Source organism: Capricornis sumatraensis, chromosome 4 (genome assembly GCF_032405125.1).
Source record: "Capricornis sumatraensis isolate serow.1 chromosome 4, serow.2, whole genome shotgun sequence".
NCBI lineage: Eukaryota > Metazoa > Chordata > Mammalia > Artiodactyla > Bovidae > Capricornis > Capricornis sumatraensis.
In genome coordinates, this window is record NC_091072.1 from 18,560,102 (window position 1) to 18,585,999 (window position 25,898).

The 25,898-nt window shown below is 41.4% G+C and overlaps 1 protein-coding gene across 4 annotated transcripts in view; it reads left to right on the top strand.

The window, feature by feature from the left end:
- GSR (glutathione-disulfide reductase) overlaps positions 1-25,898 on the top strand; it is a 43,019-nt gene that overhangs the window by 11,390 nt on the left and 5,731 nt on the right. The window contains exons 2-10 of one of the 4 annotated variants that reach the window (XM_068970800.1): positions 2,496-2,522; positions 4,675-4,763; positions 6,288-6,357; positions 9,185-9,332; positions 12,555-12,609; positions 18,282-18,381; positions 20,162-20,248; positions 22,101-22,259; positions 24,937-25,048. In XM_068970800.1, the coding sequence (XP_068826901.1) occupies positions 2,496-2,522; positions 4,675-4,763; positions 6,288-6,357; positions 9,185-9,332; positions 12,555-12,609; positions 18,282-18,381; positions 20,162-20,248; positions 22,101-22,259; positions 24,937-25,048 (847 nt within the window). The remainder of the gene's footprint in view (positions 1-2,495; positions 2,523-4,674; positions 4,764-6,287; positions 6,358-9,184; positions 9,333-12,554; positions 12,610-18,281; positions 18,382-20,161; positions 20,249-22,100; positions 22,260-24,936; positions 25,049-25,898) is intronic. The other 3 variants (XM_068970803.1, XM_068970801.1, XM_068970804.1) reach the window with 3 other exon arrangements.

Genomic DNA, 25,898 nt, shown 5'->3' on the forward strand with positions numbered 1-25,898 from the left:
TCCCATAAGTAATATAAGTCCCGTTCTATGGGATAGGAAACCGAGCTCAGAAGGGTTTAGAAACTTACCCCAACAGCCAGCAAGTAGAGGATTCAAGCTCCTGTCTGTCTGACTCTATGTCTGTGCTCAACCTCAGCTAGAGTGGGAAGGAGGGTTGACTAGGGCTGCGTAGAGCTCTCCAACCCAGCTTCCTCAGCTTTGTAGGTAATGAATCATTTTCTCCTTCCACATCAAAGAGGCATTTGATAGTGGGGTTGCGCTGAAGTGTTTGAGGTTTTGGAAACCAGTGGAAACCCCTGGAGGCCTGTCACTAGGAGCTGCCAAAATAGGAGGAGCACGTCAAGGTCATGGGTTTCCATTCAGCCCTAGCCCCAGGTCCTGAAGTGTGCTAGACAGATTCTCTGGCTCCTAAAGCTCATAATTTTCTACCAGCTTCCTCCTCTGACTTTGGGCCCAACAGTCTGCGACTTTAGGGAATGTGGGTGATTCTGCTGCTGCCTCTGGAGTCAGCTTCCTGGACAGGCCAAGCACCTCCTTCTGGTCGGGACTGTGGCTCCGGGAGAGCAGAGTCTGCCTCCATTTAGTGCTCTGATTTGCGTCATTTCTGAGCACTTAATCAGTACTTCTGAATGAATGAATGGTTAAACTTCTAAAAAATAAACTACTCAAAAGTCATACACTTGGCCCCAGACCTGTAATGTTTAGGCATCCAGAGAGCCTGCCTAGTTCTCTATGGTCGTGGTCAGCAGAGGTTATGAGCACCTGATATAAATCATTCCAATGTAACAAATGTTTCCATGTAAACGAAAAATAATTGTATAGTAGAAAATGCTGAAAATAGATAAGAGGGATCAAAGAATCAACCATCTAAATTCCAATACCCAGATAAAATCATTTTGGTTTATTTCTTTGTCTAAATGAATTACACAAGTAAGGAATGACATTACAGAAAGCATATGGAGTAAAACATGAACTTCTCCCTCCCCAGAGATGACTACTGTTAATAACATGGAGTATGTGCTCAAAGTGTTTAATTGTATGTGCACATTTTCAAATATATATAAATGTAAATTGGAATATACAGAACCAATTGTTCTGCAGCTTTCTTTTTGTCGCTTAATATTCTAAGAAATCCTTCTGTAACAGTAAATAGAAATCACGGTGGCCTTTTAAAGGACTGCAAAGTATTCCGTAGGCTCAGTGTACAGTAATTTCCCTATAATAATGCTTCCTTAATGATGGATAGTTACCTTGTTTCCTGTTAATCCCTGTCACAGTGAATGCACGTCCTTATCTATGTATCTTTGGATGCTGGAACATAATATGTGACCGTTTAAGTGTAATACAGTCCTAAATTTAGAATTGCTAAACTCTAACGGTGTGTGCCAAATATTATGTGCAGTTTTAATGGCTTTCTCTTTAAAAAATACATATTTGTAGTCGAATAAGTTTGATGTGTAACATCGTGTAAGTTTAAAGTGTATAGCCTGTCACTTTGATGTATTTATCGATTGTAATATGATTGCCTAATGTAAGAATATTTATCATGTTACATAATTATAGTACAATATTGCTGCCTAAGTACTAATTAGTCTTACTCTTAGCCACAGTTTTTTTCAAGTTATAAATTTTAGGGTGTGATCAAAAGGAAATAAACAAATGTACACAAAAACGTGTATGTAAACATACATCACAATTTACAAGGACTGTTGGGGGAATTTCTCTCTAAGGAATTTGAATAGTTATATGTTTTTTTTTATGAAGAATAGTATACTTTTAAACATCTGGCTGGTTTTTACTGAAATCTTACTATCTGTGTTCTCCTTTGTATTGGCTGCTAGAAGACTAAGTCAAGTTTGTGGTCTGTTTCTAACATACAGATGTAAAGGTCTATACATATACATGAATATAAGTGTATATATGGTGTATTATCTTCGTGTATATAAGCAGAGAGAGAGATAATGGATGAACTTTACTGCTTGATTCATCATCATACTTTGATCTTGAAAAATAATGTAATTTTCTGCTATAGATTTTCTCAGAGGAAACATTCTGGGTGTTTTACCCAGCATAAGCCATAGTAAATTTCTCAGAAATCCTCCAGGACAGCTGCTCGAACGATTCAGTTGCCTTTATTCAGCTGGTGGGTCCTCTCGCCACTGCATTGCTCTTTCTCTTCTGCTGTGTCCCTCTTGGCTTGTGCAAGCTCTGACCTTGGCTACCCCCTGATCTGTATCATCGCTGGAGTGCCTCCCTCCCCTCTGCCCTGCCTCAGGAATGGAATTGTTCCCCCCTGCAACCCACTGCTCTTCTTGACAGAATGCTGATAAGTAAAATTCTCTGCCTTCTCATACAAGGAAGTATTGTTCATAACTTTTTCAACTCTATAATAGTAAGTCTCCGGGGTGGATGCTTGGGTTTCATCTTTTGCAGGTTTCTTTGATGGTTTTGAATTGAATATTCCTAAAATATGTCCCTCTCATTTTTTTTTCTAGGTTAATGTCGGATGTGTACCTAAAAAGGTAGAACTTTTATTTCTCCTTCCTTTCATTCCCCTTGGGCATATTTGGTGAATCGTGATCAGAATAAGGTTATTTTCAGATGTACCAGTTAAAATCCTTGCCACAAAAAAGAGCTGAGAAGCCTACTAATGGTGGCTTAAACCACAGGATAGTTTTTATTTGTGTTTTTAAATATCATTTGGGCTTCCCTGGTGGCTCGGTTGTGAAGAATCCACCTGCAATGCAGGAGATTAGGGTTCGATCCCTGGGTCAGGAAGATCCCCTGGAGAAGGACATGACAACCCACTCCAGTATTCATGCCTAGAGAATCCACATGGACAGAGGAGCCTGGTGGCCTACAGTCCAGGGGGGTCACAAAGAGTTGAACACAACTGAGCGACTGAGCATGCACAAATAACATTCATTAAGAAGCGTGAAGAGGGAGAAAAGATGCCTGGGGATAGGTATCTGAAAGACCCCTGGCTTCTCTCCATCTTTCTGCTCTGGTATCCTCGATGTATGATCAGTAGTATCATCCCCCACCCCCTCAAAGCCACAGGATGGCTGGTGGACCTCCAGGCAGAATGTCCTCACTCAGCACTTTCCCTGCAGATGGCTTTAGATTCTCCTGGCCAGGGCAAGCTACCCCTGCAGAGGAGACTGGGCAAGTGAGAGGCATATTCAGGCCAGAAAAAGGGAGGGAGGGGCTGCTGCAGAGATAACCACAGAAGTATTAGCTCCTGGATACTAACTGCACCATACATACAAAGGAAATTCATCCTGGCCGTTCACCTTGTGGTTAGGTTCTCTCAGGGACAAAGTTCCTTTGGGGACACAGCGGGGAGATAACCAGGAATAGAACACAGTGTCGTCTCCAGCTTCTGATGGTCTAGAAGGAACAAAGGCCAACCAAATATGTATAGTCATGATGTCAAAGAGAAGCATTATCTGTCTGCACAGGATAACCTTTTCTCAATCGGGAGGTCCAGCCAGGAAATAAAAACGATTATATCCAACTCTAAGCCCAAGTGCCGAAATGAGCAAGACCTAGTACATGAGGGTAGCAAATGGATGGGTGTGCCTCACGCACGTGGCTTCAGTTAATACCTGGAACCCTCAGCGACTTTGCACCGAGTTGGGTGTTTGCCTCAATCCTTCCGGTCTTTCACCTGCTCCAGTGCAGCTCTGAGTTTTTTTCCTGGAGAGACTAGAATGGTTTTTCTCCTGAAAAGGTGTGTCAAGATTGTCGGGGTTGTTTTTTTTTTTTATCTTGATGTTGATAGTTTTTGTTTTTCAGCAGAAATCTATTGCCCTGTAAATTATCCATGTTAAAACCATGCGTCATGTGACTTGGGGTATCTCCTGGCCATTCTAAAATTGAATTTCTCAAGTTGCTTGAATGATGTTTCTGAGGATAGTATTTGGATGCCATGGTGGTAAAAAAGAGTCCAGCAAAGTCATCAGTTTATTCTTTTTGAGGCACACAGGGAGAAAAGCATAAAGAAGAAATCAAAGGCTTGTTAAAAGTGGAGTCTTGGGCATTTCTGACCAATATAATGGCAGTTTGCCATCTAGACTTCTGGATGCCAGTTTTAATTCAGTTATCATGACAATCAGTTGGTATTAAAAGCTTTTACAGATTATAGGCTACATCCCAGTCAAATCTTGTGAGTTCCAGGTGTCTGATTACATATATCCTTACAAAGACATGTTTGTAGTTACCGGATACATACTCTTACATAGTAAGAGTCCATTCTTTTAAAGTTTCCAGTGCTCAGTTTTATCTCACAGTTTCCTTCTAAATCACTTTAAAGTTGTAGATGCAAGAGGTTAAAGACATCTGAAACTTAAAACAAATGTAAGCAGTAGTGAATAGAACTGTGAGACATATACTATTTTGCTTTTATAGAGCTTATAAACTCGGGAATGAATTCAAGAGCAGAAGTAATTTCCCCCAACATTTCAGAAGCCTCACTAGAAAATCTGTCTGGTCATATTTCTGAACTTCTCTTTAAAAATGTTTAGTTTTATTTGTTATTTATTTATTTTTCTTATGATTTTATTTGTGACTTAAAGATCAGTATTTTTATCTATTGTTATATAGTTACCTTTCTATAGGAAAAAATTTCTCTTTTCTCTCAAGACTCATGCACCACTTTTTTTTTAAATATAGGTAATGTGGAACACTGCTGTCCACTCTGAATTCATGCATGACCACGTTGATTATGGCTTTCAAAGTTGTGAAAGTAAATTCAATTGGCGGTAAGTATAAATGCTGAGACGGTTCTGTTTATAAGTGCAAATTTTTTCTTTCATAATGAAGTGAACCATAAACTTTTGGGGGCATATTATTATTATTATCATGGTAAACAGTATATAACAAGCATTTGGAGGTGATGGATTATGTTTATGGCATTGATTGCAGTGATAATTTCATAGGTGTATACTTGTCTCTAAACTCATCGAGTTGTATACATTAAATACGTACAGCTTTTTGTATCTCAATCATACCTTAATAGAATGGTTTTGAAATACATATACAACATACAAGGTCCATGTTAGCTATTTTAAAGTTGTTGATTCAGTGGCATTAGGTATATTCATAGTGTTATGCAGCCATCACCAACATCCATTTCCAGAACTTTTTCAGCCTCCCAAGCAGAAACAGTGTACCTGTGAAACAGTCTTCCCTCCCACATGCAAACCCCTAGTATCTCTACTTTATCTTCTGTCTCTATGAATTTGCCTATTCTAGGTACCTTTTATGCCTGGCTTATTTCACTTAGCCTAACATTTTTAGAGTTCATCCATGCTGTGGCATGTGTCAGAATTTCATTCCTTGTAAGGCTAAGTGACAGTCCCTAATGTTTACATACCGTGTTGTATTTATCCATTCGTCAGTGGACTCCTGGGTTCTTTCCCTCTTTTGTCTGTTGTGAATACTGATGTTATGAACATTGGTCTGCAAGTCCTGTTTTCAATTCTTTTGGGTCTACACTTAAAAGTAAAATTGCCGAGTCTTGTGACAGTTTATATTTTAACTTTTTTGGAAGTTTTTATACCTTTTATTTATTTTTATTGAGGTATAGTTGGGCTACAATATTATATAAGTTTCAGACGTAGATCATAGTGATTCACACCTTTTAAAGGTTATGCTACTTTTGTAGTTATTATAAATCATTGGCTGTATTCCCTGTGCTGTCCAATATATCTTTGTAGCTTATTTTATGCATAATAATTTGAACCTCTTAATCCCCTATGTTTAACTTTTAAAGGAACTGCTATAAACTTTTTTTTTTTGGTCTCCTTTTGGCTGCATCTTGCAGCATGTAGGATCTTAGTTCTCCAAGGGATTGACGCGTGCCCTCTGCAGTGGAAATGGGGAGTCCTAACCTCTGGACTGCCAGGGAATCCCCTCGTATAAACGTCTCTGAAGCCATACATTTAAAAAGTTAGCTTATTTATTCATTTATTGAGCAAATAATGAGTGGCCATGACATACTAGGCTTTGTGCCAAAGCAGTGCTCCTTGCTTTTTGTGCAGAAAGGAGTTTATGAACAGTTTGTGTTAACTGAACGTTTTCCCTGGAGTAGATTAAGGTTTCTCTGCATGCATACGGAAAGCAGACAGACACAGGGGAAGGGGCGCCTGCCTTTAGAGACACTCACCCCCAGGGCTCTCGTGGACAGTCTGATTCTCTGCTCTGGGGTGTTCATGGTCAGAGGCCCTAGTTACCACTGAGCAAGGAGACTACGGATCCTCAGTACTGACTCTGGTTCATTGCAGGATTATAAAGGAAAAGCGGGATGCCTATGTGAGCCGCCTGAACACCATCTATCAAAATAATCTAACCAAGGTGAGTGTGTCAGGCTTTGAACTTTGAGAAGAAACTGTTCTCTGCTGGAGAACTGAATCTGGCCAGACTGAAACACAGCCTTTACATTTATCTCTTTTCTTTCTTTGTGATTAATGGTTTTGATGTTGATCTGTCAGAGCATAAGTTGGACTTGGCAGATCAGTCTTGTTTCTGTTTCTGTGGAGAGATGGTGGTATGTGCCAGGTCTCACCGAATACCTGCCTGCACCTGTCTGACCCTCCACTCAGTTCCGGAAACCAAGCACCTAAGAGCCTGATTATGTAACAGTGAGCCAGTTTGTGGATTAAATTCAGGACCATTATCTGGCTGGAACGCTGCCACTGCTCACCTGCTCAGAACACCCTCGTCCTTGGTGGCTGGATCTACTCAGGACATGCTGTGGTTCAGAAGGACATTTTTGTGAACGTAGTTCGGTCAGCAAAATTAGGCGGACATAAACTGGGCTCTAGATGTGCTCGTTGCTGCTACAGTGCTATTGGTTTTAGGCCCTCTCAGCCAATGAAGAGATACATATGTTTGTACTTATCTATGTATATATTAATAAACGTATCTATGAAGAGTCTAAAAGTGAAAGGAAAAAAGAAAATCAGGCAGCGGTGTGTTTGCTTTCAGCACACTTTGGTGTTCTTTGCTATCCTGAGGCCTTTCCCACCTTGTGTTACCGCCTGAGCCACCAGGGAAGCCCCCACTTTGTGCTTTCATGTCACCCCTTTTCCACTGCACTGTGCCGGAGACATTGACGAACTGTGCACCACGAACCATCCAGCTCTCCTTCCTCCTTTTTATTTATTTATTCTAAATTAATTTATTTTGGGCCACACAACCTGCAGGATCCTAGTTCCCTGACCGGGGATTGAACCCACAGCCTCGGGCAGTGAAAGTGCAGAGTCCTATAACCACTGAACCACCAGGGAATTCCCAACCCTCTTGATGGCATGACTCTCACCATCCTTCGGTGGTCTTTGTGGTCTCACTCTGCAGCTTCTAAGACTTCAGCATCGCTTAGGTTAAGTTAGATCAGTATACTTGGGGTTATATTTGGGCCACTGTAATCTCCTTAGCAGCACGTTTATATTTTTACATTAATTCTTTTCATTAGGTTTCTTTTTGAGAAGGTAGTATTTTCTGACCTTAAGCCCAGTTCAGAGGGAACATATTTGGTCTTCAGAGTTCACGGGATTTTAAGGCTGATAGACATGAATGTGAGATGCCATTTGCTATACTAAGATACCCTCGTTAAAAAAAATTTTTTTTTAATGGAACTTGTTTAAAATACTTTTGCAAAAGAGAATGGAAAATTACTCAGGAAACAACATTTTTTAATACTCACAAATCTTGGTGTGTAGCAGAATTTCCATGACCTCATGTGGGAAAAGAACCATGGGTCATCCAGAAATTCAGAATAGGAAACTTTCTGTTAAATATCCTAGGGAATGAAAATTAAAATTTCATCAGTTTCTTTCCTAAATGATTACCTATATTTATTGCTACTTGACTCACTCCCTTTTTTGTCTAACACCGCATAGGAAATCATTACCTCGTGAAGGAAGGTGTTTGGGGAAGGAGCCTCGTGGCTTTTGGCATCAGTCTTGTTTCACCTTGATTAACGAGGGCATCTGCAGAACAGGGCTGGAGGGCTGATTAGAAATGAGGAAATAGCTCAATTTAGAACCAGGTGTGCTCAAACTTAAAACGTCCTGTTCTGTGATCGTGCTTACAGGATTCCAGTGTCCTTGTGGGTTGCCCACATTTCTGCCTGTGCATGTATCACGGCTGGCAGAAACTTGCTGGCAGTTCAGACTCAGTCCCAGGCATGGAGGCTGCCAGTGCGAGCAAATCAAATCTGAGTTCTCAACACCTTCTGTGTAAAACTTCACAGTCATGTGATTGTGATGTTCTTCCCCTTTTTGTTTGAGAAAAGAGAAGGACGGCATTTCTCCCCACTTGGCCAGAGTATTTCCCTTTGCCTCAGCTCCCTGCACCTTTATTCTTCTTGTTTTTCTCAGGCTTCTTTCCTCCAGACACATCATTCTTCAGTGTGTTTTCATTCCAAGTGAGGAAGGCTTTCTCCTTCACCTTTTGAGAACAAACATGTAATCTTCTTCCTCATGGGATGACTTGCATATATATTTTTTTAGTTTCTGGGTTTTCACCCAAGATTCCATCTTTATTTCTACTTACTGTGTACTTCAGCATCAGTGGCAACCCCCAACCTAACTGTCAATCAACAGTTAGAAGTTCTGCAGAAACTCGGACGTCACAGAGTTGTCTTGACATCAGCAAGCCATAAATCAAAATCCTCCATAGAGACTGGAAAAAATAAGTTGCTACAAGTTTTGTTTCGCTTTTTTTTGGGAGGGGGGTTCTTTTTTTTTTTGGCTGTGCTGTGCAGCTTGAGGAATCTCAGTTCCCCAACCAGGGATCAAACCCTGGCTCTGGCTGTGAAAACACTGAGTCCTAACTACTGGATCACTGGGGAATTCCCTTGTTTTATTTTTTTAATCTTTTTATTTAATCTTTGTCTTAAAAAATTTAAGTATAGTTGATTTACAGTATTCTGTTAATTTCTGCTGTAATGCAAAGTAACTCAGTTATACATATATATATTTTTCATATTGTTTTCTATTGCAGTTTATCACAGAATATTGACTATAGCTCCCTGTGCTATACAGTAGGACCTTGTTGTTTATCCATCCAGAATATAATAGTTTGCATCTGCTACCCCCAAACTCCCAATACTTCCGTCCCCACTCCCTTGTTTTTCAGTCCTACCAACAGGCTAATGTTACTGTGCTGTCTTCTCCAGTCCCACATAGACATCATCCATGGCCATGCAGCTTTCACGTGCGATCCCCAGCCCACAGTGGAGGTCAACGGGAAAAAATACACCGCTCCTCACATCCTGATCGCCACAGGCGGCGTGCCCTCGGTTCCTCAGGAGAGCCAGATCCCCGGTGAGTCATCCAAAGGCATCTGCTAACAAATAACAGTCAGACAGCCCTTACCATTGTTTCCCACCATACCCACCACACCAGGGCATCTGCCGCTTGCCAGTTCTTTGTTTTGGACACCTGAGAGGAGGTCTCTGCAGAACCTGAATGTAACTGGCTTAAGTGGTGCCTAAGTGACAGGGCTGGGCTTCCCAGGTGGCTCAGACGGTAAAGAATCTACCTGCAATGAGGAGACTTGGGTTCGATCCCTGTGTTGGGAAGATCCACTGGAGAAGGGAATGGCTTGCCCACTCGTTTTCTTGTCTGGAGAGTTCCACGGACAGAGTCTTAGTCCATGGGGTCGCAGAGAGTCGGACATGACTGAGCGACTAACACTTTGACTTTTCAGTGATGGGGCAATGAAAGATAGATTTCATCCAGCTCCAGGCTGCAGGTAACACGGGAGGAAAAATCAGCAATTGCCCCATCCTTCCCCTCTCGGCACAGTGGAGTCTGTTTCCAGCCTCAGTTTGTTGTGAGATATTTACTGTTTTGTTTAAAGGAGAGAAATCCTGTATAGATGTAATTTCATCAGCTAATTAAGTCTTCTTATATGCATATTTTTCTCTCGTGTAAAGAATTAGAAATTAAAGCAGTAATGAATCTCCAACAGTCATCTGCCTTTACTTTGTATACACAGGGATGAATCATAAGGTACTGCCTTGTTCTGCCATAGGAAACACTGTCTGTATCTTTTTCCCCAACTAGTTATAAGCTCTTTTATTTAATAGATGATGATCGTGGTTTATACAACTTTTATATTCTCCATGGATTGGCTTCTTCTGGTTATTTTTGGCCATGCCGTGTAGCACGTGGGATCTTAGTTCCCTGACTAGGGATTGAACCCAAGTCCCCTGCATTGGGTGCACAGTCTTAACCACTAGACCAACAGGGAAGTCTCTCCATGGATTGACTTCTGAAGACCCACGACTAACCTGAACTGATATGGAAAATTTTGAGTTTCTATGCATGTAGGTATTTCTTTCTCTTTGGAGAGGGATCTGTAAAATTTCATAAGTTTTTAAAAGGGATATGTGGCCCAAAAGCTAAAGAACAACTAGTGTAAAAAAAAAAAAAGTTAAAGATACTGTTGTCAAATAACTTAAAATTTAGTTGGTGAGATGGGATATAAACATCCTGATAGGGAACAGCTTTCAAAGTGGATCGTTTAGAGAAAGAAAGCAACGCGCGGAACAATGTGTATAATATGCTGCAGTTTATGTCTTTTTAAAAAGGCAGGGAGACTGTGCAGATGCACCGGGGTCTCTGGAAGGGTGCACTGAACCCTGCAGTGCCCACTCCCCCCAGGAGAGGACCAGAGCCCTGGGTGGGAAAGCAACCTGCTTTTCACACAATGACCTGTGGTGCTTTTAGAATTTTTTAAAACATACATTTATTAAAAACATGTAAAAAAAAATAAATGCAGAGAAATGTAAATATTCCAAGGTGATTGCCAGTGAGCATTGGGTCGCTGAAAGGGGGGGTGCTTTACTATGAGCTAGCATGGACCAGAAAGACTTGCCAGGAGAAGGGCTTACAGATTTGGGTATTATGTGCTGAAGAAGAAAAAGGCCAGAAGAACCAGTGCATGATAAATAGGTCTTTAAGGGACATTCAGTCAATTCAACCAGTTTTCTAGTGGTGAAATCTGGAAGCGAATACACTGAACTGGGACTTGCCTGGTGATCCAGTGGTTAAGACTCTGCCCTCCCAAGGCAGGGGGCTCGGGTTTGATCCCTGGTCAGGGAAGTCAGATCCCACGTGCCACATGGTACAGCAAAAAAGCCCCCCAAAATACATTGAACTGAAACTGGAAGAAGCTTAGGGCCAAATTGTGAGGACTTAAAGTGAAATTAAGGAGTCTCTGTCATTCATGAAAACCGATTATTAAGAGCTTATAAATAGGGTAGTAACAAGATCTAAGTGGTAATTTTAGAAATCTAATCTGACAGTGATTTACAGAGGAGGAAGGCCAGTTAGAAAGTTGTTACAGTAGAATGTGCAGGAGGTGGTAATAGGTTCTGAACTACAGTGTTATTGTCTGAAATGTGGTGGAAGAACTCAGTTCAGCTCTGCAGACGTTACTGAGCCACTGCTCTATGCCAGGCACTAGGAGAAGAGAGCAGACAGGAAACACAGAAGGAAAAGCCAGCTACTGTATTTCATTGATTCCAAGACACATTTTTAGAAAATGTTCAATACTTCTGAAATCAAGCTGTGTCCTTAATCATTGTGCATTAAATTTGGCAAAATGTATTTTTAATAACTGATGAGATGGTTGTTAAAAGAAGGAATCACAATTGAGAACTCAAGACTTTGGATTATTTGTTTTCTTAAATAATTTATTTATTTTTGGCTGTGTTGAGTCTTCGTTGCTGTGTGCACTTTTTTCTAGTTGGGGAGAGCGGAGGCTACTCTGTACTTGTGGTACAAGGGCTTCTCATTGCGGTGACTTTTCTTGTCACAGAGCACGGGCTCTAGGGCACGTGGGCTCAGTACTTTTGGCTCCTGGGCTCTCGAGCACAGGCTCAATCAATAGTTGTGGTACCCGGGCTTAGCTGCTCTGGGGCGTGTGGGAATCTTCCTGGATCAGGGATCAAACCCATTGTCTCCTGCATTGGCAGGCGGATTCTCTCCCACTGAGCCACCAGGGAAGCTCGAGACTTTGGATTATTGATGGAAGATGGTTTTTAACTGAAGTGGTAAATGAGAAAGGGATATAGTTCGGGAGATATTATAAAGCTTAAGGTTCAATTTGGAAAACAGCAAGTTTGAGGCAGAATAGAATCTTATAGCAGGAAAGTTAGAAATACGGAACTGGAGCCCGGGGAGAAGGTAAAAACTGAAACTATGCATTTGGAAGTCTCCCCGCAATGAAGGGAGAGTTGGTTAAAACCTTTGAAGGAAAAAAGGGAGGGAGAAGAGAACCAAGATAGTGAGCCATTTGGGGGTGGACCTGAGATCTTAATTTCTCAAAGGAATTTAATAGTTATTTAGTCATCACGGCAGAGGAAATTAAAATGTTGACTTTGGGAAGATTTGATTGGCAGCTTCCTGAGTGGAGACTCTAACAGAACTCATCGAAACAGTGATGAGCTGAGAAGGTGTTTGGTTTGTGCATAGAATATGATTCTTTTACAAGAGAAAGCTCCGTTGGTGTGACCTATATTGCCTTTCCCTACATAGGTGCCAGCCTAGGAATAACCAGCGATGGGTTTTTTCAGCTGGAAGAGTTGCCTCGGTAAGCCGCTTTCCTCCCTGACCTCCGTGTCCATTCTCCCTCGGCCTCCTAACGTTTCTTCTCCTTCCTCTTCCCAGATGTTATGTGTAGGGGTTTCCTGGATTCTCTTCTCCCAGCTCTTTTCTTTTTATGACCTTGGGTCTCTCATTCATGAACGCCCCTCAATAAGCGACTCAAATCTTTTCATGCTTTCGGTCCGAGGCCATGATAAGATGTTTAGGACCAGACTCAAACGCAGGGGGAGGTTTGAGAATAAGCACTGAAATCCTAAAACTATCTTCTCTCTTCAGCGTGACAGAGCATACGTTGATAATGTGTCTAAAGTGACTCATTTCAGGTTTTCAGAGCAGCTAGCGCTGAGGCCTCTGGATAAATGAAGCCTCCGTCAGTCACACAAAAATAGGTTTCCTGAAGGTGTCATTTATATGTGTTTATCCAAATAACCTTTGTAAACCTCTGCCACTGGTTTAGATACACACAGAGAGAAAATATAACAAGGAAGATGGTTTCTCTGTCTTTTGTTTTTGGCTGTACCACGCAGCACATGGGATCCTAGTTCCCCAAGCAGGGATCAAACCCACAGCCCCCGCAGTGGAAGCATGGAATTCCAACTACTGGGCCACTAGGGAAGTTCCTATGGAAGAAATGGCCAGTTGCAGGCTTGCTAGATGAGAGGGGTGCTCCCCTCACTCATGCTAACTGTGAGGGTACCGGGGAACAGGAGGAGGGGCCCTGTTAGCCCAGAGACTGGTCTTTATCTCCTGTGAGTAGCGCTTACTCACTCCTGGAGTCATTGTTACTGTTGCTCAACTCCGCTGCTCCCTCAGTGGGCGCTGCCAGTCCACTGTGAGGTCTTAATCCCGAGCTTTTACATAAAGGCTTTCCTGGTGGGTGACTCATAATCCCTGCTCTCTTCTTTACTTTGATTCACCTGTAGCCACAGACTGTTCACAAGGGACAAGAGGGTGTCCTGGCATTTTCATGGCTGCTGTGAAAATGTCCCATTACGATATTCAGACCAGGTCATCTTCTGACTTAGAGAAGAGCAAGCAGGTTGTTTAGGTTTGCTGGGACATGGCAGCATGTTAAGAGAGCAGCCTTTTTTCATGATCTTTTTAGTTTTAGGGATGATGGATGTGAGACATGAGAATATACACAGAAATGTGGTTGTGACTCATCGTGTTTAAATGATATAATTAAGTCTAGACTCAGAGAAGCTTCATTCTAGATATCTGTTACATATTTTTAAACCATTTATGAAACTCCTATAGGTAGCAATGCAAGTTTCAGAAGTGAATATATATATTGTGTGTTATAAATAAGACTCTGGAAACACAGGAAAATAACGATTGGTATATGATTTTTGTCTTTTTTTAAGACTCCTTTATCACTGTTATGTTGGTAAGTAAGTGAATAATCAAAGAAGGAACACATTCTATAGGTGAGGTTAACACGTGCTCTGGGCTGTATGATCCAGCTTTGCCCTAATTGGGCTTATGGTGAGGGGAGGCTTGAGCACAGACCCTGTGGAATACTGTGGGGCAGGGAATTCTGAGGGCCGTAATGAGGGAAAGAGAAGAACTCTGGGGACCCAGCAGAATTTAAGACTGTTTCCACGTGGTGGAGGCCTCCCATGGGTGGCAGCCAAAGTGTCTGTGTCCCCAGGGTGAGCTGTGGCCACCCCCCTCCTCTCCTGGAGACTCTCCAAGACCTGTAGGCATTTAGGGTAAGAAAGGGAACGTGGAGGTTGTTCTTGGTTCACAATGTTTACCTAACTTACTGAGTTTTCATCTACTGAAAATTGGTGTTTTAAATCAAGACTCCACAAGCCTGGGTGTCCGCCCCCCAGCCATAGCTTCAGCTTCTTAAGACCATGCCACTGGGTCTTCATTCCCCTGGCAGTCTGTATCACAGTGTGGAGCCTGGGAATGAAGCCAGCATGAAGTGCAAAGCTGAGCATCTTTAAGGGACCACAGCGTCTGAGCACCTAGATGCAGCCGTACCTGAAGCCAGAACTTCTTGGTTACATGAATCAATAAGTTCCTTTTTTTGTTCTAAACCAAAGCAAATGAAGAGATTGTTTCCAGTGGTTACTTTAGTGGTAAGAAGTGGACAAGATGGTCCTGTGGAAGCTGAGAGGGGAACACTGAGCTCCTTGAAGATTTTTCACCTATTTCTCACCTGTTTCTTGTATATCCATTCTGCTGAGAATACATCTCCAAATCAGGAGTGTTTCCTGTGACCTCTCCCATGCAGGAACTGCGTGTCATTTTCTGTGCTTTAGCAGACCCCTGGGTGCATTTCCCCTCAGGAATTCCTCAAGTTCGGGGATTGCTACCCATGGCGTCCAGCGCAACACTTAACAAAAGTAGGACTTAAATAAGAAATGTTTGGGCAGGAGAGAGAAGATGGAAAGGGAAAAAGAGGGACTCAGGAGCAAAGACCCAAAGAAAGGAATGAGTCAACATATAAAAGAAAAAGGGACGGTAGAGAGGGAAGAAGAGCTATTTCCTAGTTTCCGAATTAGACAGTTCTCTTTTTGTACACTGGGTTGTATGAGAGAGTTCTTACCTCTGATCATACCATTGCGAGAACTCCCTGCTCCACAGTATTCCACAGGATCCGTGTTCCAGCCTCCCCGCAGCCACTTGGGTTCATTCCAGATCCTCCATCCAGACTGAAGCCCTCTAAAGACTGGGACTCACAGCACGGATACCCTACCTGTGGTGGTGGTGGTGGTGGTGGTTTGGTTGCTAAGTCGTGTCCGGCTCTTATGACCCCATGGACAGAGAAGCCTGGCAGGCTACAGTCCATGGGATTCTCCAGGCAAGAATACTGCAGTGGGTTGCCATTTCCTTCTCCAGAGGATCGTCCCAACGCAGGAATCGAACCCAGGTCTCCTGCATTGTAGGCAGATTCTTTACCAACTGTGCTACAAAGGAAGCCCACCTTACCTGTAGAAGATACTAAAGAAAGGTTTCCTTTCTTCTCCCCTGATTGCTTACTTCTTACCCAAGCATTGTACTGGTAGTATGACTGTGTTCAAAGCTTGAGAGAACGCCAATCCCAAAAGGGGCCGAGGGGGCACTTTTTCTGTAGGCTGCAGTGGGGAAGTTAGGAACTGGGGTTAGCTTCCCCGTTGTGGACTCAGACCTTCGTCCAAACATTTATCTAGTGTTTAAGTTGCTTTCTTAGACCAGAATTTATTCAGGACATCTAGTTTCATTGCAGATCTATCCTACAAGTTAAAATGGCTTGCTTAAATTGGCCTTTCATCATCTTGGAAAGACTGATAGGATTTAACAGTGATCAAGGAGAAATACTGAGCTAGAGGGGAATAATAGTGGTTAGAACTATGCCAATTTTAGTTTTAGGTATGAAGATCATTGCGTAAGGAATCATCTCTAGCTTCAAAGGCTTTTTATTTCCTCTCTGAAGAAACGAAGCTAAGGAATTTTTTAAACACCTAAAAATATATTTCCCTTCTACAGAAGGATATTTTCTGCTTAAGATGACTATGTTATCCTGAACTGGACAGAAAAAGGAGATGAATGGAAAGACAGATGAAATCTGAATAAAGTCTGGAGTTTGGTCAACAGTAATGTGCCAGAGTCAGTTTTGACAGTTGTACCACGGTGTGTTATTGTTCAGTCACTCAGTGTGCCCGACTCTTTGCAACTCCATGGACTGCAGCACTCCAGGCTTCCCTGTCCTTCACTATCTCCCTACGTTTGCTCAAACTCCTGTCCGTTGAGTCAGTGATCCCATCCAAACATTTCTTCCTCTATTGCCCCCTTCTCCTCTTGCCCTCAGTCTTTGCCAGCATCAGGGTCTCTTCCACTGAGTTGGCTCTTTTTTAAATTTATTTTTATTTTATTTTATTTTATTTTGAGTTGGCTCTTAGCATCAGGTGGCCAAAGTACTGGAGCTGCAGCATTAGTCCTTCCAGTGACTATTCAGGACTGATTTCCTTTAGGATTGACTGGCTTGATCTTGCAGTCCAAGGTACTCTCAAGAGTCTTCTCTAACACCACAGTTCAAAAGAATCAGTTCTTATTGGACCACTCTTTATGGTTCAACTTTCACATCTGTACATGACTACTGGGAAAAAACCATAGCTTTGACTAGATGGACCTTTGTCAGCGAAGCAATGTCTCTACTTTTAATATCCTGTCTAGGTTTCTCATAGTTTTTCTTTCAAGGTACAAGCATCTTTTAATTTCATGGCCGCAGTCACCTTCTGCAGTGATTTTGGAGCCCAAGAAAAGAAAGTCTGTCACTGTTTCCATTGTTTCCCCATCTATTTGCCATTATGTGATGGGACCAGATGCCATGATCTTCGTTTTTTTGATTGTTGAGTTTTAAGCCAGCTTTTTCACTCTCCTCTTTCACCTTCATCAAGAGGCTCTTTAGTTCCTCTTTGCTTTCCACCATAAGGGTGGTGTCATCTGTATATCTGAGGTTATTGATATTTCCCCCACCAATCTTGATTCCAGCTTGTGCTTCATCCAGCCTGGCATTCCACATGATGTACTCTGCATATAAGTTAAATAAGCAAGGTGACAATGTACAGCTTTGACGTACTCCTTTCCTAATTTTTAACCAGTCTGTTGTTCCATGTCCAGTTCTAACTGTTGCTTCTTGACCTGCATACAGGCTTCCCAGGAGGCAGGAAAGGTGGTCCCATCTCTTTAAGAATTTTCCACAGTTTGTTGTGATTCACACAGTCAAAGGCTTTAGTGTAGTCAATGAAGCAGAAGTAGATGTTTTTCTGGAATTCCCTTGCTTTTTCTGTCATCTTGGATATGTTGGCAATTTCATCTGTGATTCCTCTGTCTTTTCTAAATCCAGCTTTTACATTTGGAAATTCTCAGTTCACCTACTGTTGAAACCTAGCTTGAAAGATTTTGAGAATTACCTTACTAGCATGTAAGATGAGTGCAGTTATGCAGTAGTTAGAACATTCTTTGGCATTGAAATGAAAAGTGACCTTTTCCAGTCCTGTGGAAACCATGGTTTGTAAGATGTTAACTTTATTTTTTTTAATTAAAGTATAGTTGATTTACAATGTTGTGTTAATTTCTACAGCAAAGTGACCCGTTACACAATATGTACATTGTTTTTGGTATTGATTTTCTTTATGACTTCCCCCAGGACATTGAATATAGGTCCACGTGCTATACAGTAGGACCGTGTCCATCCACGCTACATCTACTAACCCCACACTCCAAGTCCCCCCCTTCTTCAACCTCCCCCCATAGCCACAACTCTGTCCTCTATGAGTCTGTTTCTGCTTGTCGATAAGTTCGCTTGCGTCGTATCTTAGATTTCACATGTAAGTGATGTCATGGCATTTGTTTTTCTCTTTCTGACTTACTTCACTTAGTATGATAACCTCCAGTTGCATCCATGCTGCTACAAATGGCATCGCTTCTTTCTTTTTATGGCTGAGTAGTATTCCATTGTATACGTGCACAACATTTTCTTTATCCATTTGGCTGTCGATGAACATTTAGGCTGTTTCCACGTCTTGCCTATTCTGGATAGTGCTGCTATAAATATAAAATGTTGACGTTAGGAAAACCTGGGCAGGGATATACTTAGCTTTTCTGTAAATCTACATTTATTCTAAAATGAGCTGATTTACCGATCGTAACCCTCTGCTCTTGTAGCCGCAGTGTCATTGTTGGTGCTGGTTACATCGCTGTGGAGATAGCTGGCATCCTGTCTGCCCTGGGTTCTAAGACATCAATAATGATACGCCATGATAAGGTAAAATCTGTTCTTGATGTTGATCTTTTAAAAACTTTACAGGGAGGACTTCCCTGGTAGTTCAGTGGTTAAGAATTTGCCTGCCAATGCAGGGGACTGGGTTTTGATCCCTGGTCTGGGAAGATTCCACATGCCTTGAGTCAACTAAGCCTGTGCTTCACAACTAGAGAGTAGCCCCCACTTGCCACAACTAGGGAAGGCCCATGTGCAACAGTGAAACCCAGAGGAGCCAAAAAAATATAGGGAGCATTTCCTCTTATGCTGTCAATAAATACAAGGTGCAGAGTGTGTATTCTGTTCCTCATGGAGCTGCATAGTAGGCAGGATTAGGACCACTATTCCTCCCCCAGCTGCTAGTTGAGAACAGTGAGCACCCTGGCTGGTGTTTCTGTCATGAAGTAGTGGGTAGTATCCGATGCCCTAATAAGGCATACAGGCTTAAACATAAATATTACTTAAATTGAACAGACTGCCAGGTTAATTTCTTATTCTGAAAATCAGTTTCATATAGTCAGATAGTATTGGATTATTAACATTCAGTCAAAATTTAGTACGTTCTTTACATTAAAAGTAAACATCAAAGATACCTGCTTACCTATGTTCGTCGCAGCATTATTTACAATAGCTAAGAGGTAGAAGCAACCCAAGTGTCTGATAACACATGAATGGATAAACAAAGGTATGGTATATCCACACAAAATGGAATATTATTCAGCTTTTAAAAGGAAGGACATTCTGACACATGCTGCAACATGATGAAGCTTGAGGACATTATGGTAAATGAAATACACCACTCTCAAAAAGATAAATATTATGATTCCACTTATATGTGGTATCTAGAGTACCTATGCTCAGAGAAACAGAAACGTAAATATTAGTTAAATTGAGCAGACTGCCAGGTTAATTTCTTATTCTGAAAGAAATTTGAAATTTCTTATTCTGAAAATCAATTTCATATGGTCAGATAGTATTGGATTATTATTCCAGTCCCTGGGGGAAGGAAACAGGGGGTTGTTTAGTGGATACAGAGTCTCAGTTTTTTTTAATTGAAGTCTAGTTGATTTCCAGTATCATGTTAGTTTCAAGTGTTCACCATTGATTCAGTTCTACATACATATATATATTCTTCAAATTTTCTTCCCTTATACGTTATTACATGATATTGTGTGTGGTTCCCTGTGTTATACAGTAGGTCTTTGTGGGTTATCTGTTTTGTATAAACTAGTGTGCATATGTTAATCCCAGCCTCCTAATTTATCCCTCCCCCACTCCCAGAGTCTCAGTTTTGCAAGGGGGAAGATTCTGGCTGCACAACAATGCGAATATACATAACACCATCAAACTGTGTCCTTAGAAATGGTGAGATGGGTAAATTTAACGTTATGTGTTTTTCACCACTGGGGCTTCCCTGGTGGTCCTGTGGCTGAGACTATGGGCTCCCGGTGTGGGGGGCCCGGGTTCAGTCCCTGGTCAGGGAGCTGGATCCCACATGCTGCAGCTCAGTTCACGTGGCACAACGAAAGATGCAGAAGAGCCAAATAAATACTTAAGAAGAATGTGTATGTATAACTGACTCACTCTACTGTACACCTGAAACTAGGACAACGTTGTAAATTAACTATATTTTAGTTCTTTTAAATGGTTAAAAAAAACTCACAGTGTGGCCATGAATGAAGAAGAAAGGGGGACTGATGCTGAAATTTCCTCCCAGGTTTGTAGCGTGTCTTTATCAGGTTTTATTCTTTCCTGCCACCCATCCCTCGGCTGCCTCTGTATACAGGTGCTTAGAACTTTTGATTCAATAATCAGTTCCAACTGTACCGAAGAGCTGGAGAACGCTGGCATTGAGGTGCTGAAGTACTCCCAGGTACGACCGAGCCCTGGGCGAGCTTACCACCCTTGGTCGTCCATCTGTCCTGCACCCCACTAATTCTATCAACACAAATTACATGTACCCCAGTTGGTTTATTCCTTTCTAGAGTACTTCCAAGTCTTTGCTTTATCCTAAGAAGCTGTATTTCACATTGATCTTTTAATGAAGTCTAAGGTATAAAAGATTAGGAATCTGGTAGTTGAATTTAGTTTAGTTGGAATGAAAACTATAATTTTTGTGCTCCAACTCCTCCTCATCAGGGAGTCCTCATCTCCCTGATGGTCCAGTGGCTAAGACTGCACTCCCAGCAGAGAGGGCCTGGGTTTGATCCCTGGTCAGGGAGCTCAGTCCCACATGCCACAATAAAGATCAAAGATCCTGCCTGCAGAAGTAAGACCCAGAACAGCTAGATAAATATGTGATAGATAAAATAATAAGTGTTTTTTAAAAATCACAGTCCTCATTGAACATCCTTATTTTTCAGGTTTATACTTTTTTCAGGAAATATTATTATGGAATCTCTTTTGAAAGCATTTCATTGAATTTTGTAGATGGAAACAATGACAAAGTGAATATATATATATATATGTATATATTGTTTTTTTTAATTCTCAGGGAATCACCTACTTGTTAGATTTTTTTCCATGAGTATGAGCCTTGTAAAAATGATTTCCCCCTCAAAACCTTTGTCCTTTCAGCATAGGCCATATCATAAGTAAAATAATAAATGTGAAGTTGCTGTGTAAATGCTGAAGTCTAGACTGGTGGTGAAAGTCAACATCAGAATCCCCTTGGGACTCTCACTAAACTTTGTATGTCCTTTACCCTCCTGACCTAATCTTACCCTCCTCCCTGATCCTAAGAGTGTCCTGGGAGAAGCAAGGATTGTGCAGTTCAGTTCAGTTCAGTTGCTCAGTTGTGTCCGACTCTTTGTGACCCCATGAATTGCAGCATGCCAGGCCTCCCTTTCCATCACCATCTCCCTGAGTTCACTCAAACTCACGTCCATCGAGTTGGTGTTGCCATCCAGCCATCTCATCCTCTGTTGTCCCCTTCTCCTCCCGCCCCCAATCCCTCCCAGCATGTGCAGTTTAGAAAATTCTTAATGAAGCTGCTACAGCCCATCTCCTCCCCCAACTCCAGTTGCAAATCACTGTGCTTAGATTTGTGATTTAAAATTTTACTGCAGCTTTGAAGTACACTTTAAAATACTTTGTTTTTAGGCTGAAGTGTTAGGGTCTTGGCATGAGTTGACATTTCTGGCCACTGGCTGTCTGATTTGGGGTCACCGAGGCTACTGTCTTGGCTCCAGAGAGTTCTATTGTGGGTGGCCTTTGGGCAGAAGTAAATTTATCAGCATGTAGGACTCATGATTGGAGAAGGAAATGGCAACCCACTCCAGTGTTCTTGCCTGGAGAATCCCGGGGACGGCAGAGCCTGGTGGGCTGCCGTCTGTGGGGTCGCACAGAGTCGGACACAACTGAAGCGACTTAGCAGCGGCAGCAGCAGGACTCATATATGGGCTTCCCAAGTGACTCAGTGGTAAAGAGTCTGCCTGCCAAGCAGAAGATGAGGGTTCAGTTCCTGGGTCGGGAAGATCCTCTAGAGAAGGAAATGGCAACCCACTCCAGTATTCTTGCCTGGAAAATTCCACAGACAGGAGCCTGGCAAGCTACAGTCCATGGGGTCTCAAAGAGTCAGACGTGACTGAGCGCACACACTGAATCCTGAATCATTTGGAGGATTCAGTGGAGAGTTTTTAAATGTTAAGAATTCTAGTTTCCTGTTTATTTGCTTTCCTTCCCATTCCCCACACCCCCAGTTAATAACTTGTATTTGCCAATAGGTCAGGGAAGTTAAAAAAACGTCTTCAGGCCTGGAACTCCGCATGGTTACTTCGATTCCTGGTAGGGAACCCACCTTCACCACTATTGCAGATGTTGACTGCCTGCTCTGGGCCATTGGGCGGGACCCAAACTCCTGGGGCCTGAATTTAAACAAACTGGTAAGTTGACCTAGTCTGCCTATGATATTCTTCCCCTTACCCCAATTTTGTTTAAAAATGGTTGATACATATTACTGAGTAAGTTTAGAGAATACAGCATGATGGTTTGATTTATGTATATTGTGAAATGATTATCACAGAAGGGTCAGCTGACATCCATCTTCTCATACAGGTACAATAAAACGAAAGTAGGAAAGAAAAAAGGAAAAATTTTTCTCTGTATGTTGAGAACTCGGGATTTACATACACTCTTCACAGCAGTGTTGTCCATAGTCATCTTGTGACTATAGACATTGCATCCCTAATACTTACTTATGTTGTAACCGGAAGTTTGTTTTTGACCGCCCTCCTTGCCTAAAACATTCTTGAATCAGTTGTAGTCCTGTGGTTTCCCCTGATCCAGTCCAAGACCCCCCCAAAACTTGAGTGGGTTCTGTTCGGTTCTTTTCATTTGTCTAATTTGTCATCAAATCCTATTGCTTCTGCCTTTGAAAGTTTTTTAAAAGTTTTTTTTTTTTTTTTTCCATTTCTGGTGCCCTCACTCTAGATCAGGTGGTTGTCTTGCTATTTCCTGCCTAGCCTCATTACAGATTTCCTTTGTACTCTGATACCTGTCTCTTTAAAGCCCGATAATTATTCCTTACCCTCTGCAGCTCTTACCGTGATGGATGGGTGTGTGACTTGTCCGGGACATTGTGGCACTGGACACAATGAAGCTGACCTACCAGTGCCATCTTTCTTACTTGTCCTTTAAAATTTAAAAGGACAGTCTGGTTCAGTAGCCTGGGGCATGGGTCCCAGTGTTTGACCCAATTTTGAACGTTATACCAGTTTCATGGCCTTAGGCAAGTCACCTAGCTACTCTTCTAAGTTTCAACTGTTTCATGGAAATATAGAAATAAAAATAGTACTTGTCACATTGGGTTAGACAGAAAGTAAATGAGAAAGTGCATGCAAAGTAGCTTGCCTAGATGCTGGCTTATAGTATGAACTCGGCAAACGTTAACCAGCTGCTGCTGATGGTGAGGATAATGATAATTGTTCTGATATGCTATATTCTTCTACTAGTAATAATAGAATATTTTATGTATTTGGTGAAGGTTTATATGGGGTGGCAAAAAAGTCAGACACGACTGAGTGACTTTTCACTGTGTATTTGATGGAGCCTCTTGAGTAGTGTGTGACAGTTTGGTTTATATTCTAATATTAGTATCTGTTTTAAGTTCCATCCCTTTTTCATTTCACTAAAAGGCATTTTTCATAATTAAAAAGAATAAAATATCCAGGGACATGTTTTCAATCTTGATTTTAGGGACTTGATTTTAATCTTATTATTCAGTGAAAGTAAAATTAGTAATTTATTTTTATATTAATGAAGCTATTCATCCAGCTTTTCACCTTTTGAGAGATGTTGTACCATTGTATAGACCTAAGCATTGCTAGTCCAGTTTTCAACTATAGTTGCTGAATTTTTAAAAAATGAGGCAAAAATTTTCCGTCAGTTCAGTGTTGATATATTTTCAGACTGCAAATTGAATGACTACTCTACACAAGTCTTGGCAACATGGTACTAGCCTACTTTAATCTTTCAAAAAAAATGTATTGGCATAGAGTTGATTTACAATTTTGTATTAGTTTCTGCTGTACAACAAAGTGAATCAGTTTTACATATACATATATCCACTCTTTATTTTAGATTCTTTTCTTATATAGGTCATTACAGTGTATTGAGAAGAGTTCACTGTGCTATGCTAGCCTACTTTATTCTTGCCAACAACTGTTTCAGGGGTAAGGGTGAGGAGCCCAGGGGCAGAGATAAGAAATTGTCCACCAGGCTTGTAATCTCTCCAGGGAATAGAGATGTCTGTATTATTTACCTCTGTATCCACAGTGACTACATGAATGCCTCATTTAGAAGTGCAAGTATTTGTCGATAAATGGGAGGTCTCATAACGATCAGTAGTAAGTGACAGAGCTGGGACTTGAACCCAGATCTCCATGCTCCAAAGGCTGTACTTTTCACCACTACACTACCTTCTCCCTATGCCTGCTGCCTCTCTACTTCTCATTTGGGCGTATATACACCTGGGATCTGCAAAACCACAAGATAAGCATCATACATCTTTTTGGAGCAAAAATTCAACTCAACGTATAGGCAGAAAAAGTTGGTTAAAGGCAACATTGATATGTTTTAGAGTAGAATACAAATTTTGCTTGGGTTTTTAAAGATAAAACTGTAAACTTCAATGAAATCTGCTTTTGATGACTGCTTCAGGCTATGCCCGTCTGAAGTATGAGTTAGCATGCTTCAGGAGCAGTGCTTCCAAGGGAGAAATGGAAAATCACTGTCTTAGATGGACTCCACAGGGATGCCAGTTTCCGTGTCTGACAGCTGAGTGATTCCTTCTAAGGCTTGTCTGGCCCACTGAATTGTACAATGCAAAGTCAAATCCTGTTAAAAGTCCTCAAAATTGGATACAGTATTTACCTTTTAAGTCCAACAAAAGACACCAAACTTGTCAACTTGCAAGGATGTTTTTCATCCTGTGGTTGAGTCTTGTGGCTTCTTAGAGATTCAGGCTGAAGACGTCCCTGAAGTGAGGCGGATCCAAAGATGTGAGTTGCTGGGTTTTGTAGATGGGCCAAATACTTACCTGATGTCCCTTTACAATTTTAGGGGATTCAGACTGATGACAAAGGTCACATCATAGTAGATGAATTCCAGAATACTAACGTAAAAGGTGTCTATGCAGTTGGGGATGTGTGTGGAAAAGCTCTTCTTACTCCAGGTAATGTTTCTTCTTTTGGGGGGATAAGGGAGGCTCTGTGTGTTATATAAATAAACTGTTGAGCTTTCTACAGTCAAATCAGCTCAAGCAAAGTTAAAAAGATGAGTGTCTTTATGATAAAAATGTTTTGAAATGGATGTTGGTTGGGTACCTGCCATTTTCTGAATAATTTCCATTTTTACTTGGAGAATGCTTTTAGTAGTATTCAATTTTCTTTCAGAGATTTTTAAAATGCTTAGTGAAGACTGAAACTTTTGTACAGATAATACAGTCACCCTCTGAACAGTGCTAGAAATTAGAATCCAAGTTGTATTCATGACCGTGGAAGGAAGTAGCTTTGGGAACTAGTGATTTAGAGTGGCTTTCTTATATTTTTATAAGAAAATATATATTTTAATCTTATATATTTCTTACATACTATTTAGTCTTTTAAAAAAATTTTATTGGGGTGTAATTGATTTACAATTTTGTGTTTAAGGTGTACAGCAAAGTGAATCAGTTATACATATATACACTCTTTTTCAGATTCTTTTTCCATATAGGTCATTACAGAGGACTGACAACAGTTCCCTGTGCTTTACAGTAGTAGTTCTTATTCAGTTCAGTTCAGTTGCTCAGTCGTGTCCGACTCTTTGTGACCCCACGAACTGCAGCATGCCAGGCTTCCCTGTCCATCACCAACTCCTGGAGCTTGCTCAAACTCATGTTCATCAAGTTGATGATGCCATCTAACCATCTCATCCTCTGTCGTCCCCTTCTCTGCCTTCTGTTTTATATATAGTGGCGTGTGTATATTAATCCCAATCTCCCAATGTCCTGCCCTATTTAGTCTTGATAAAACTAAGATTGA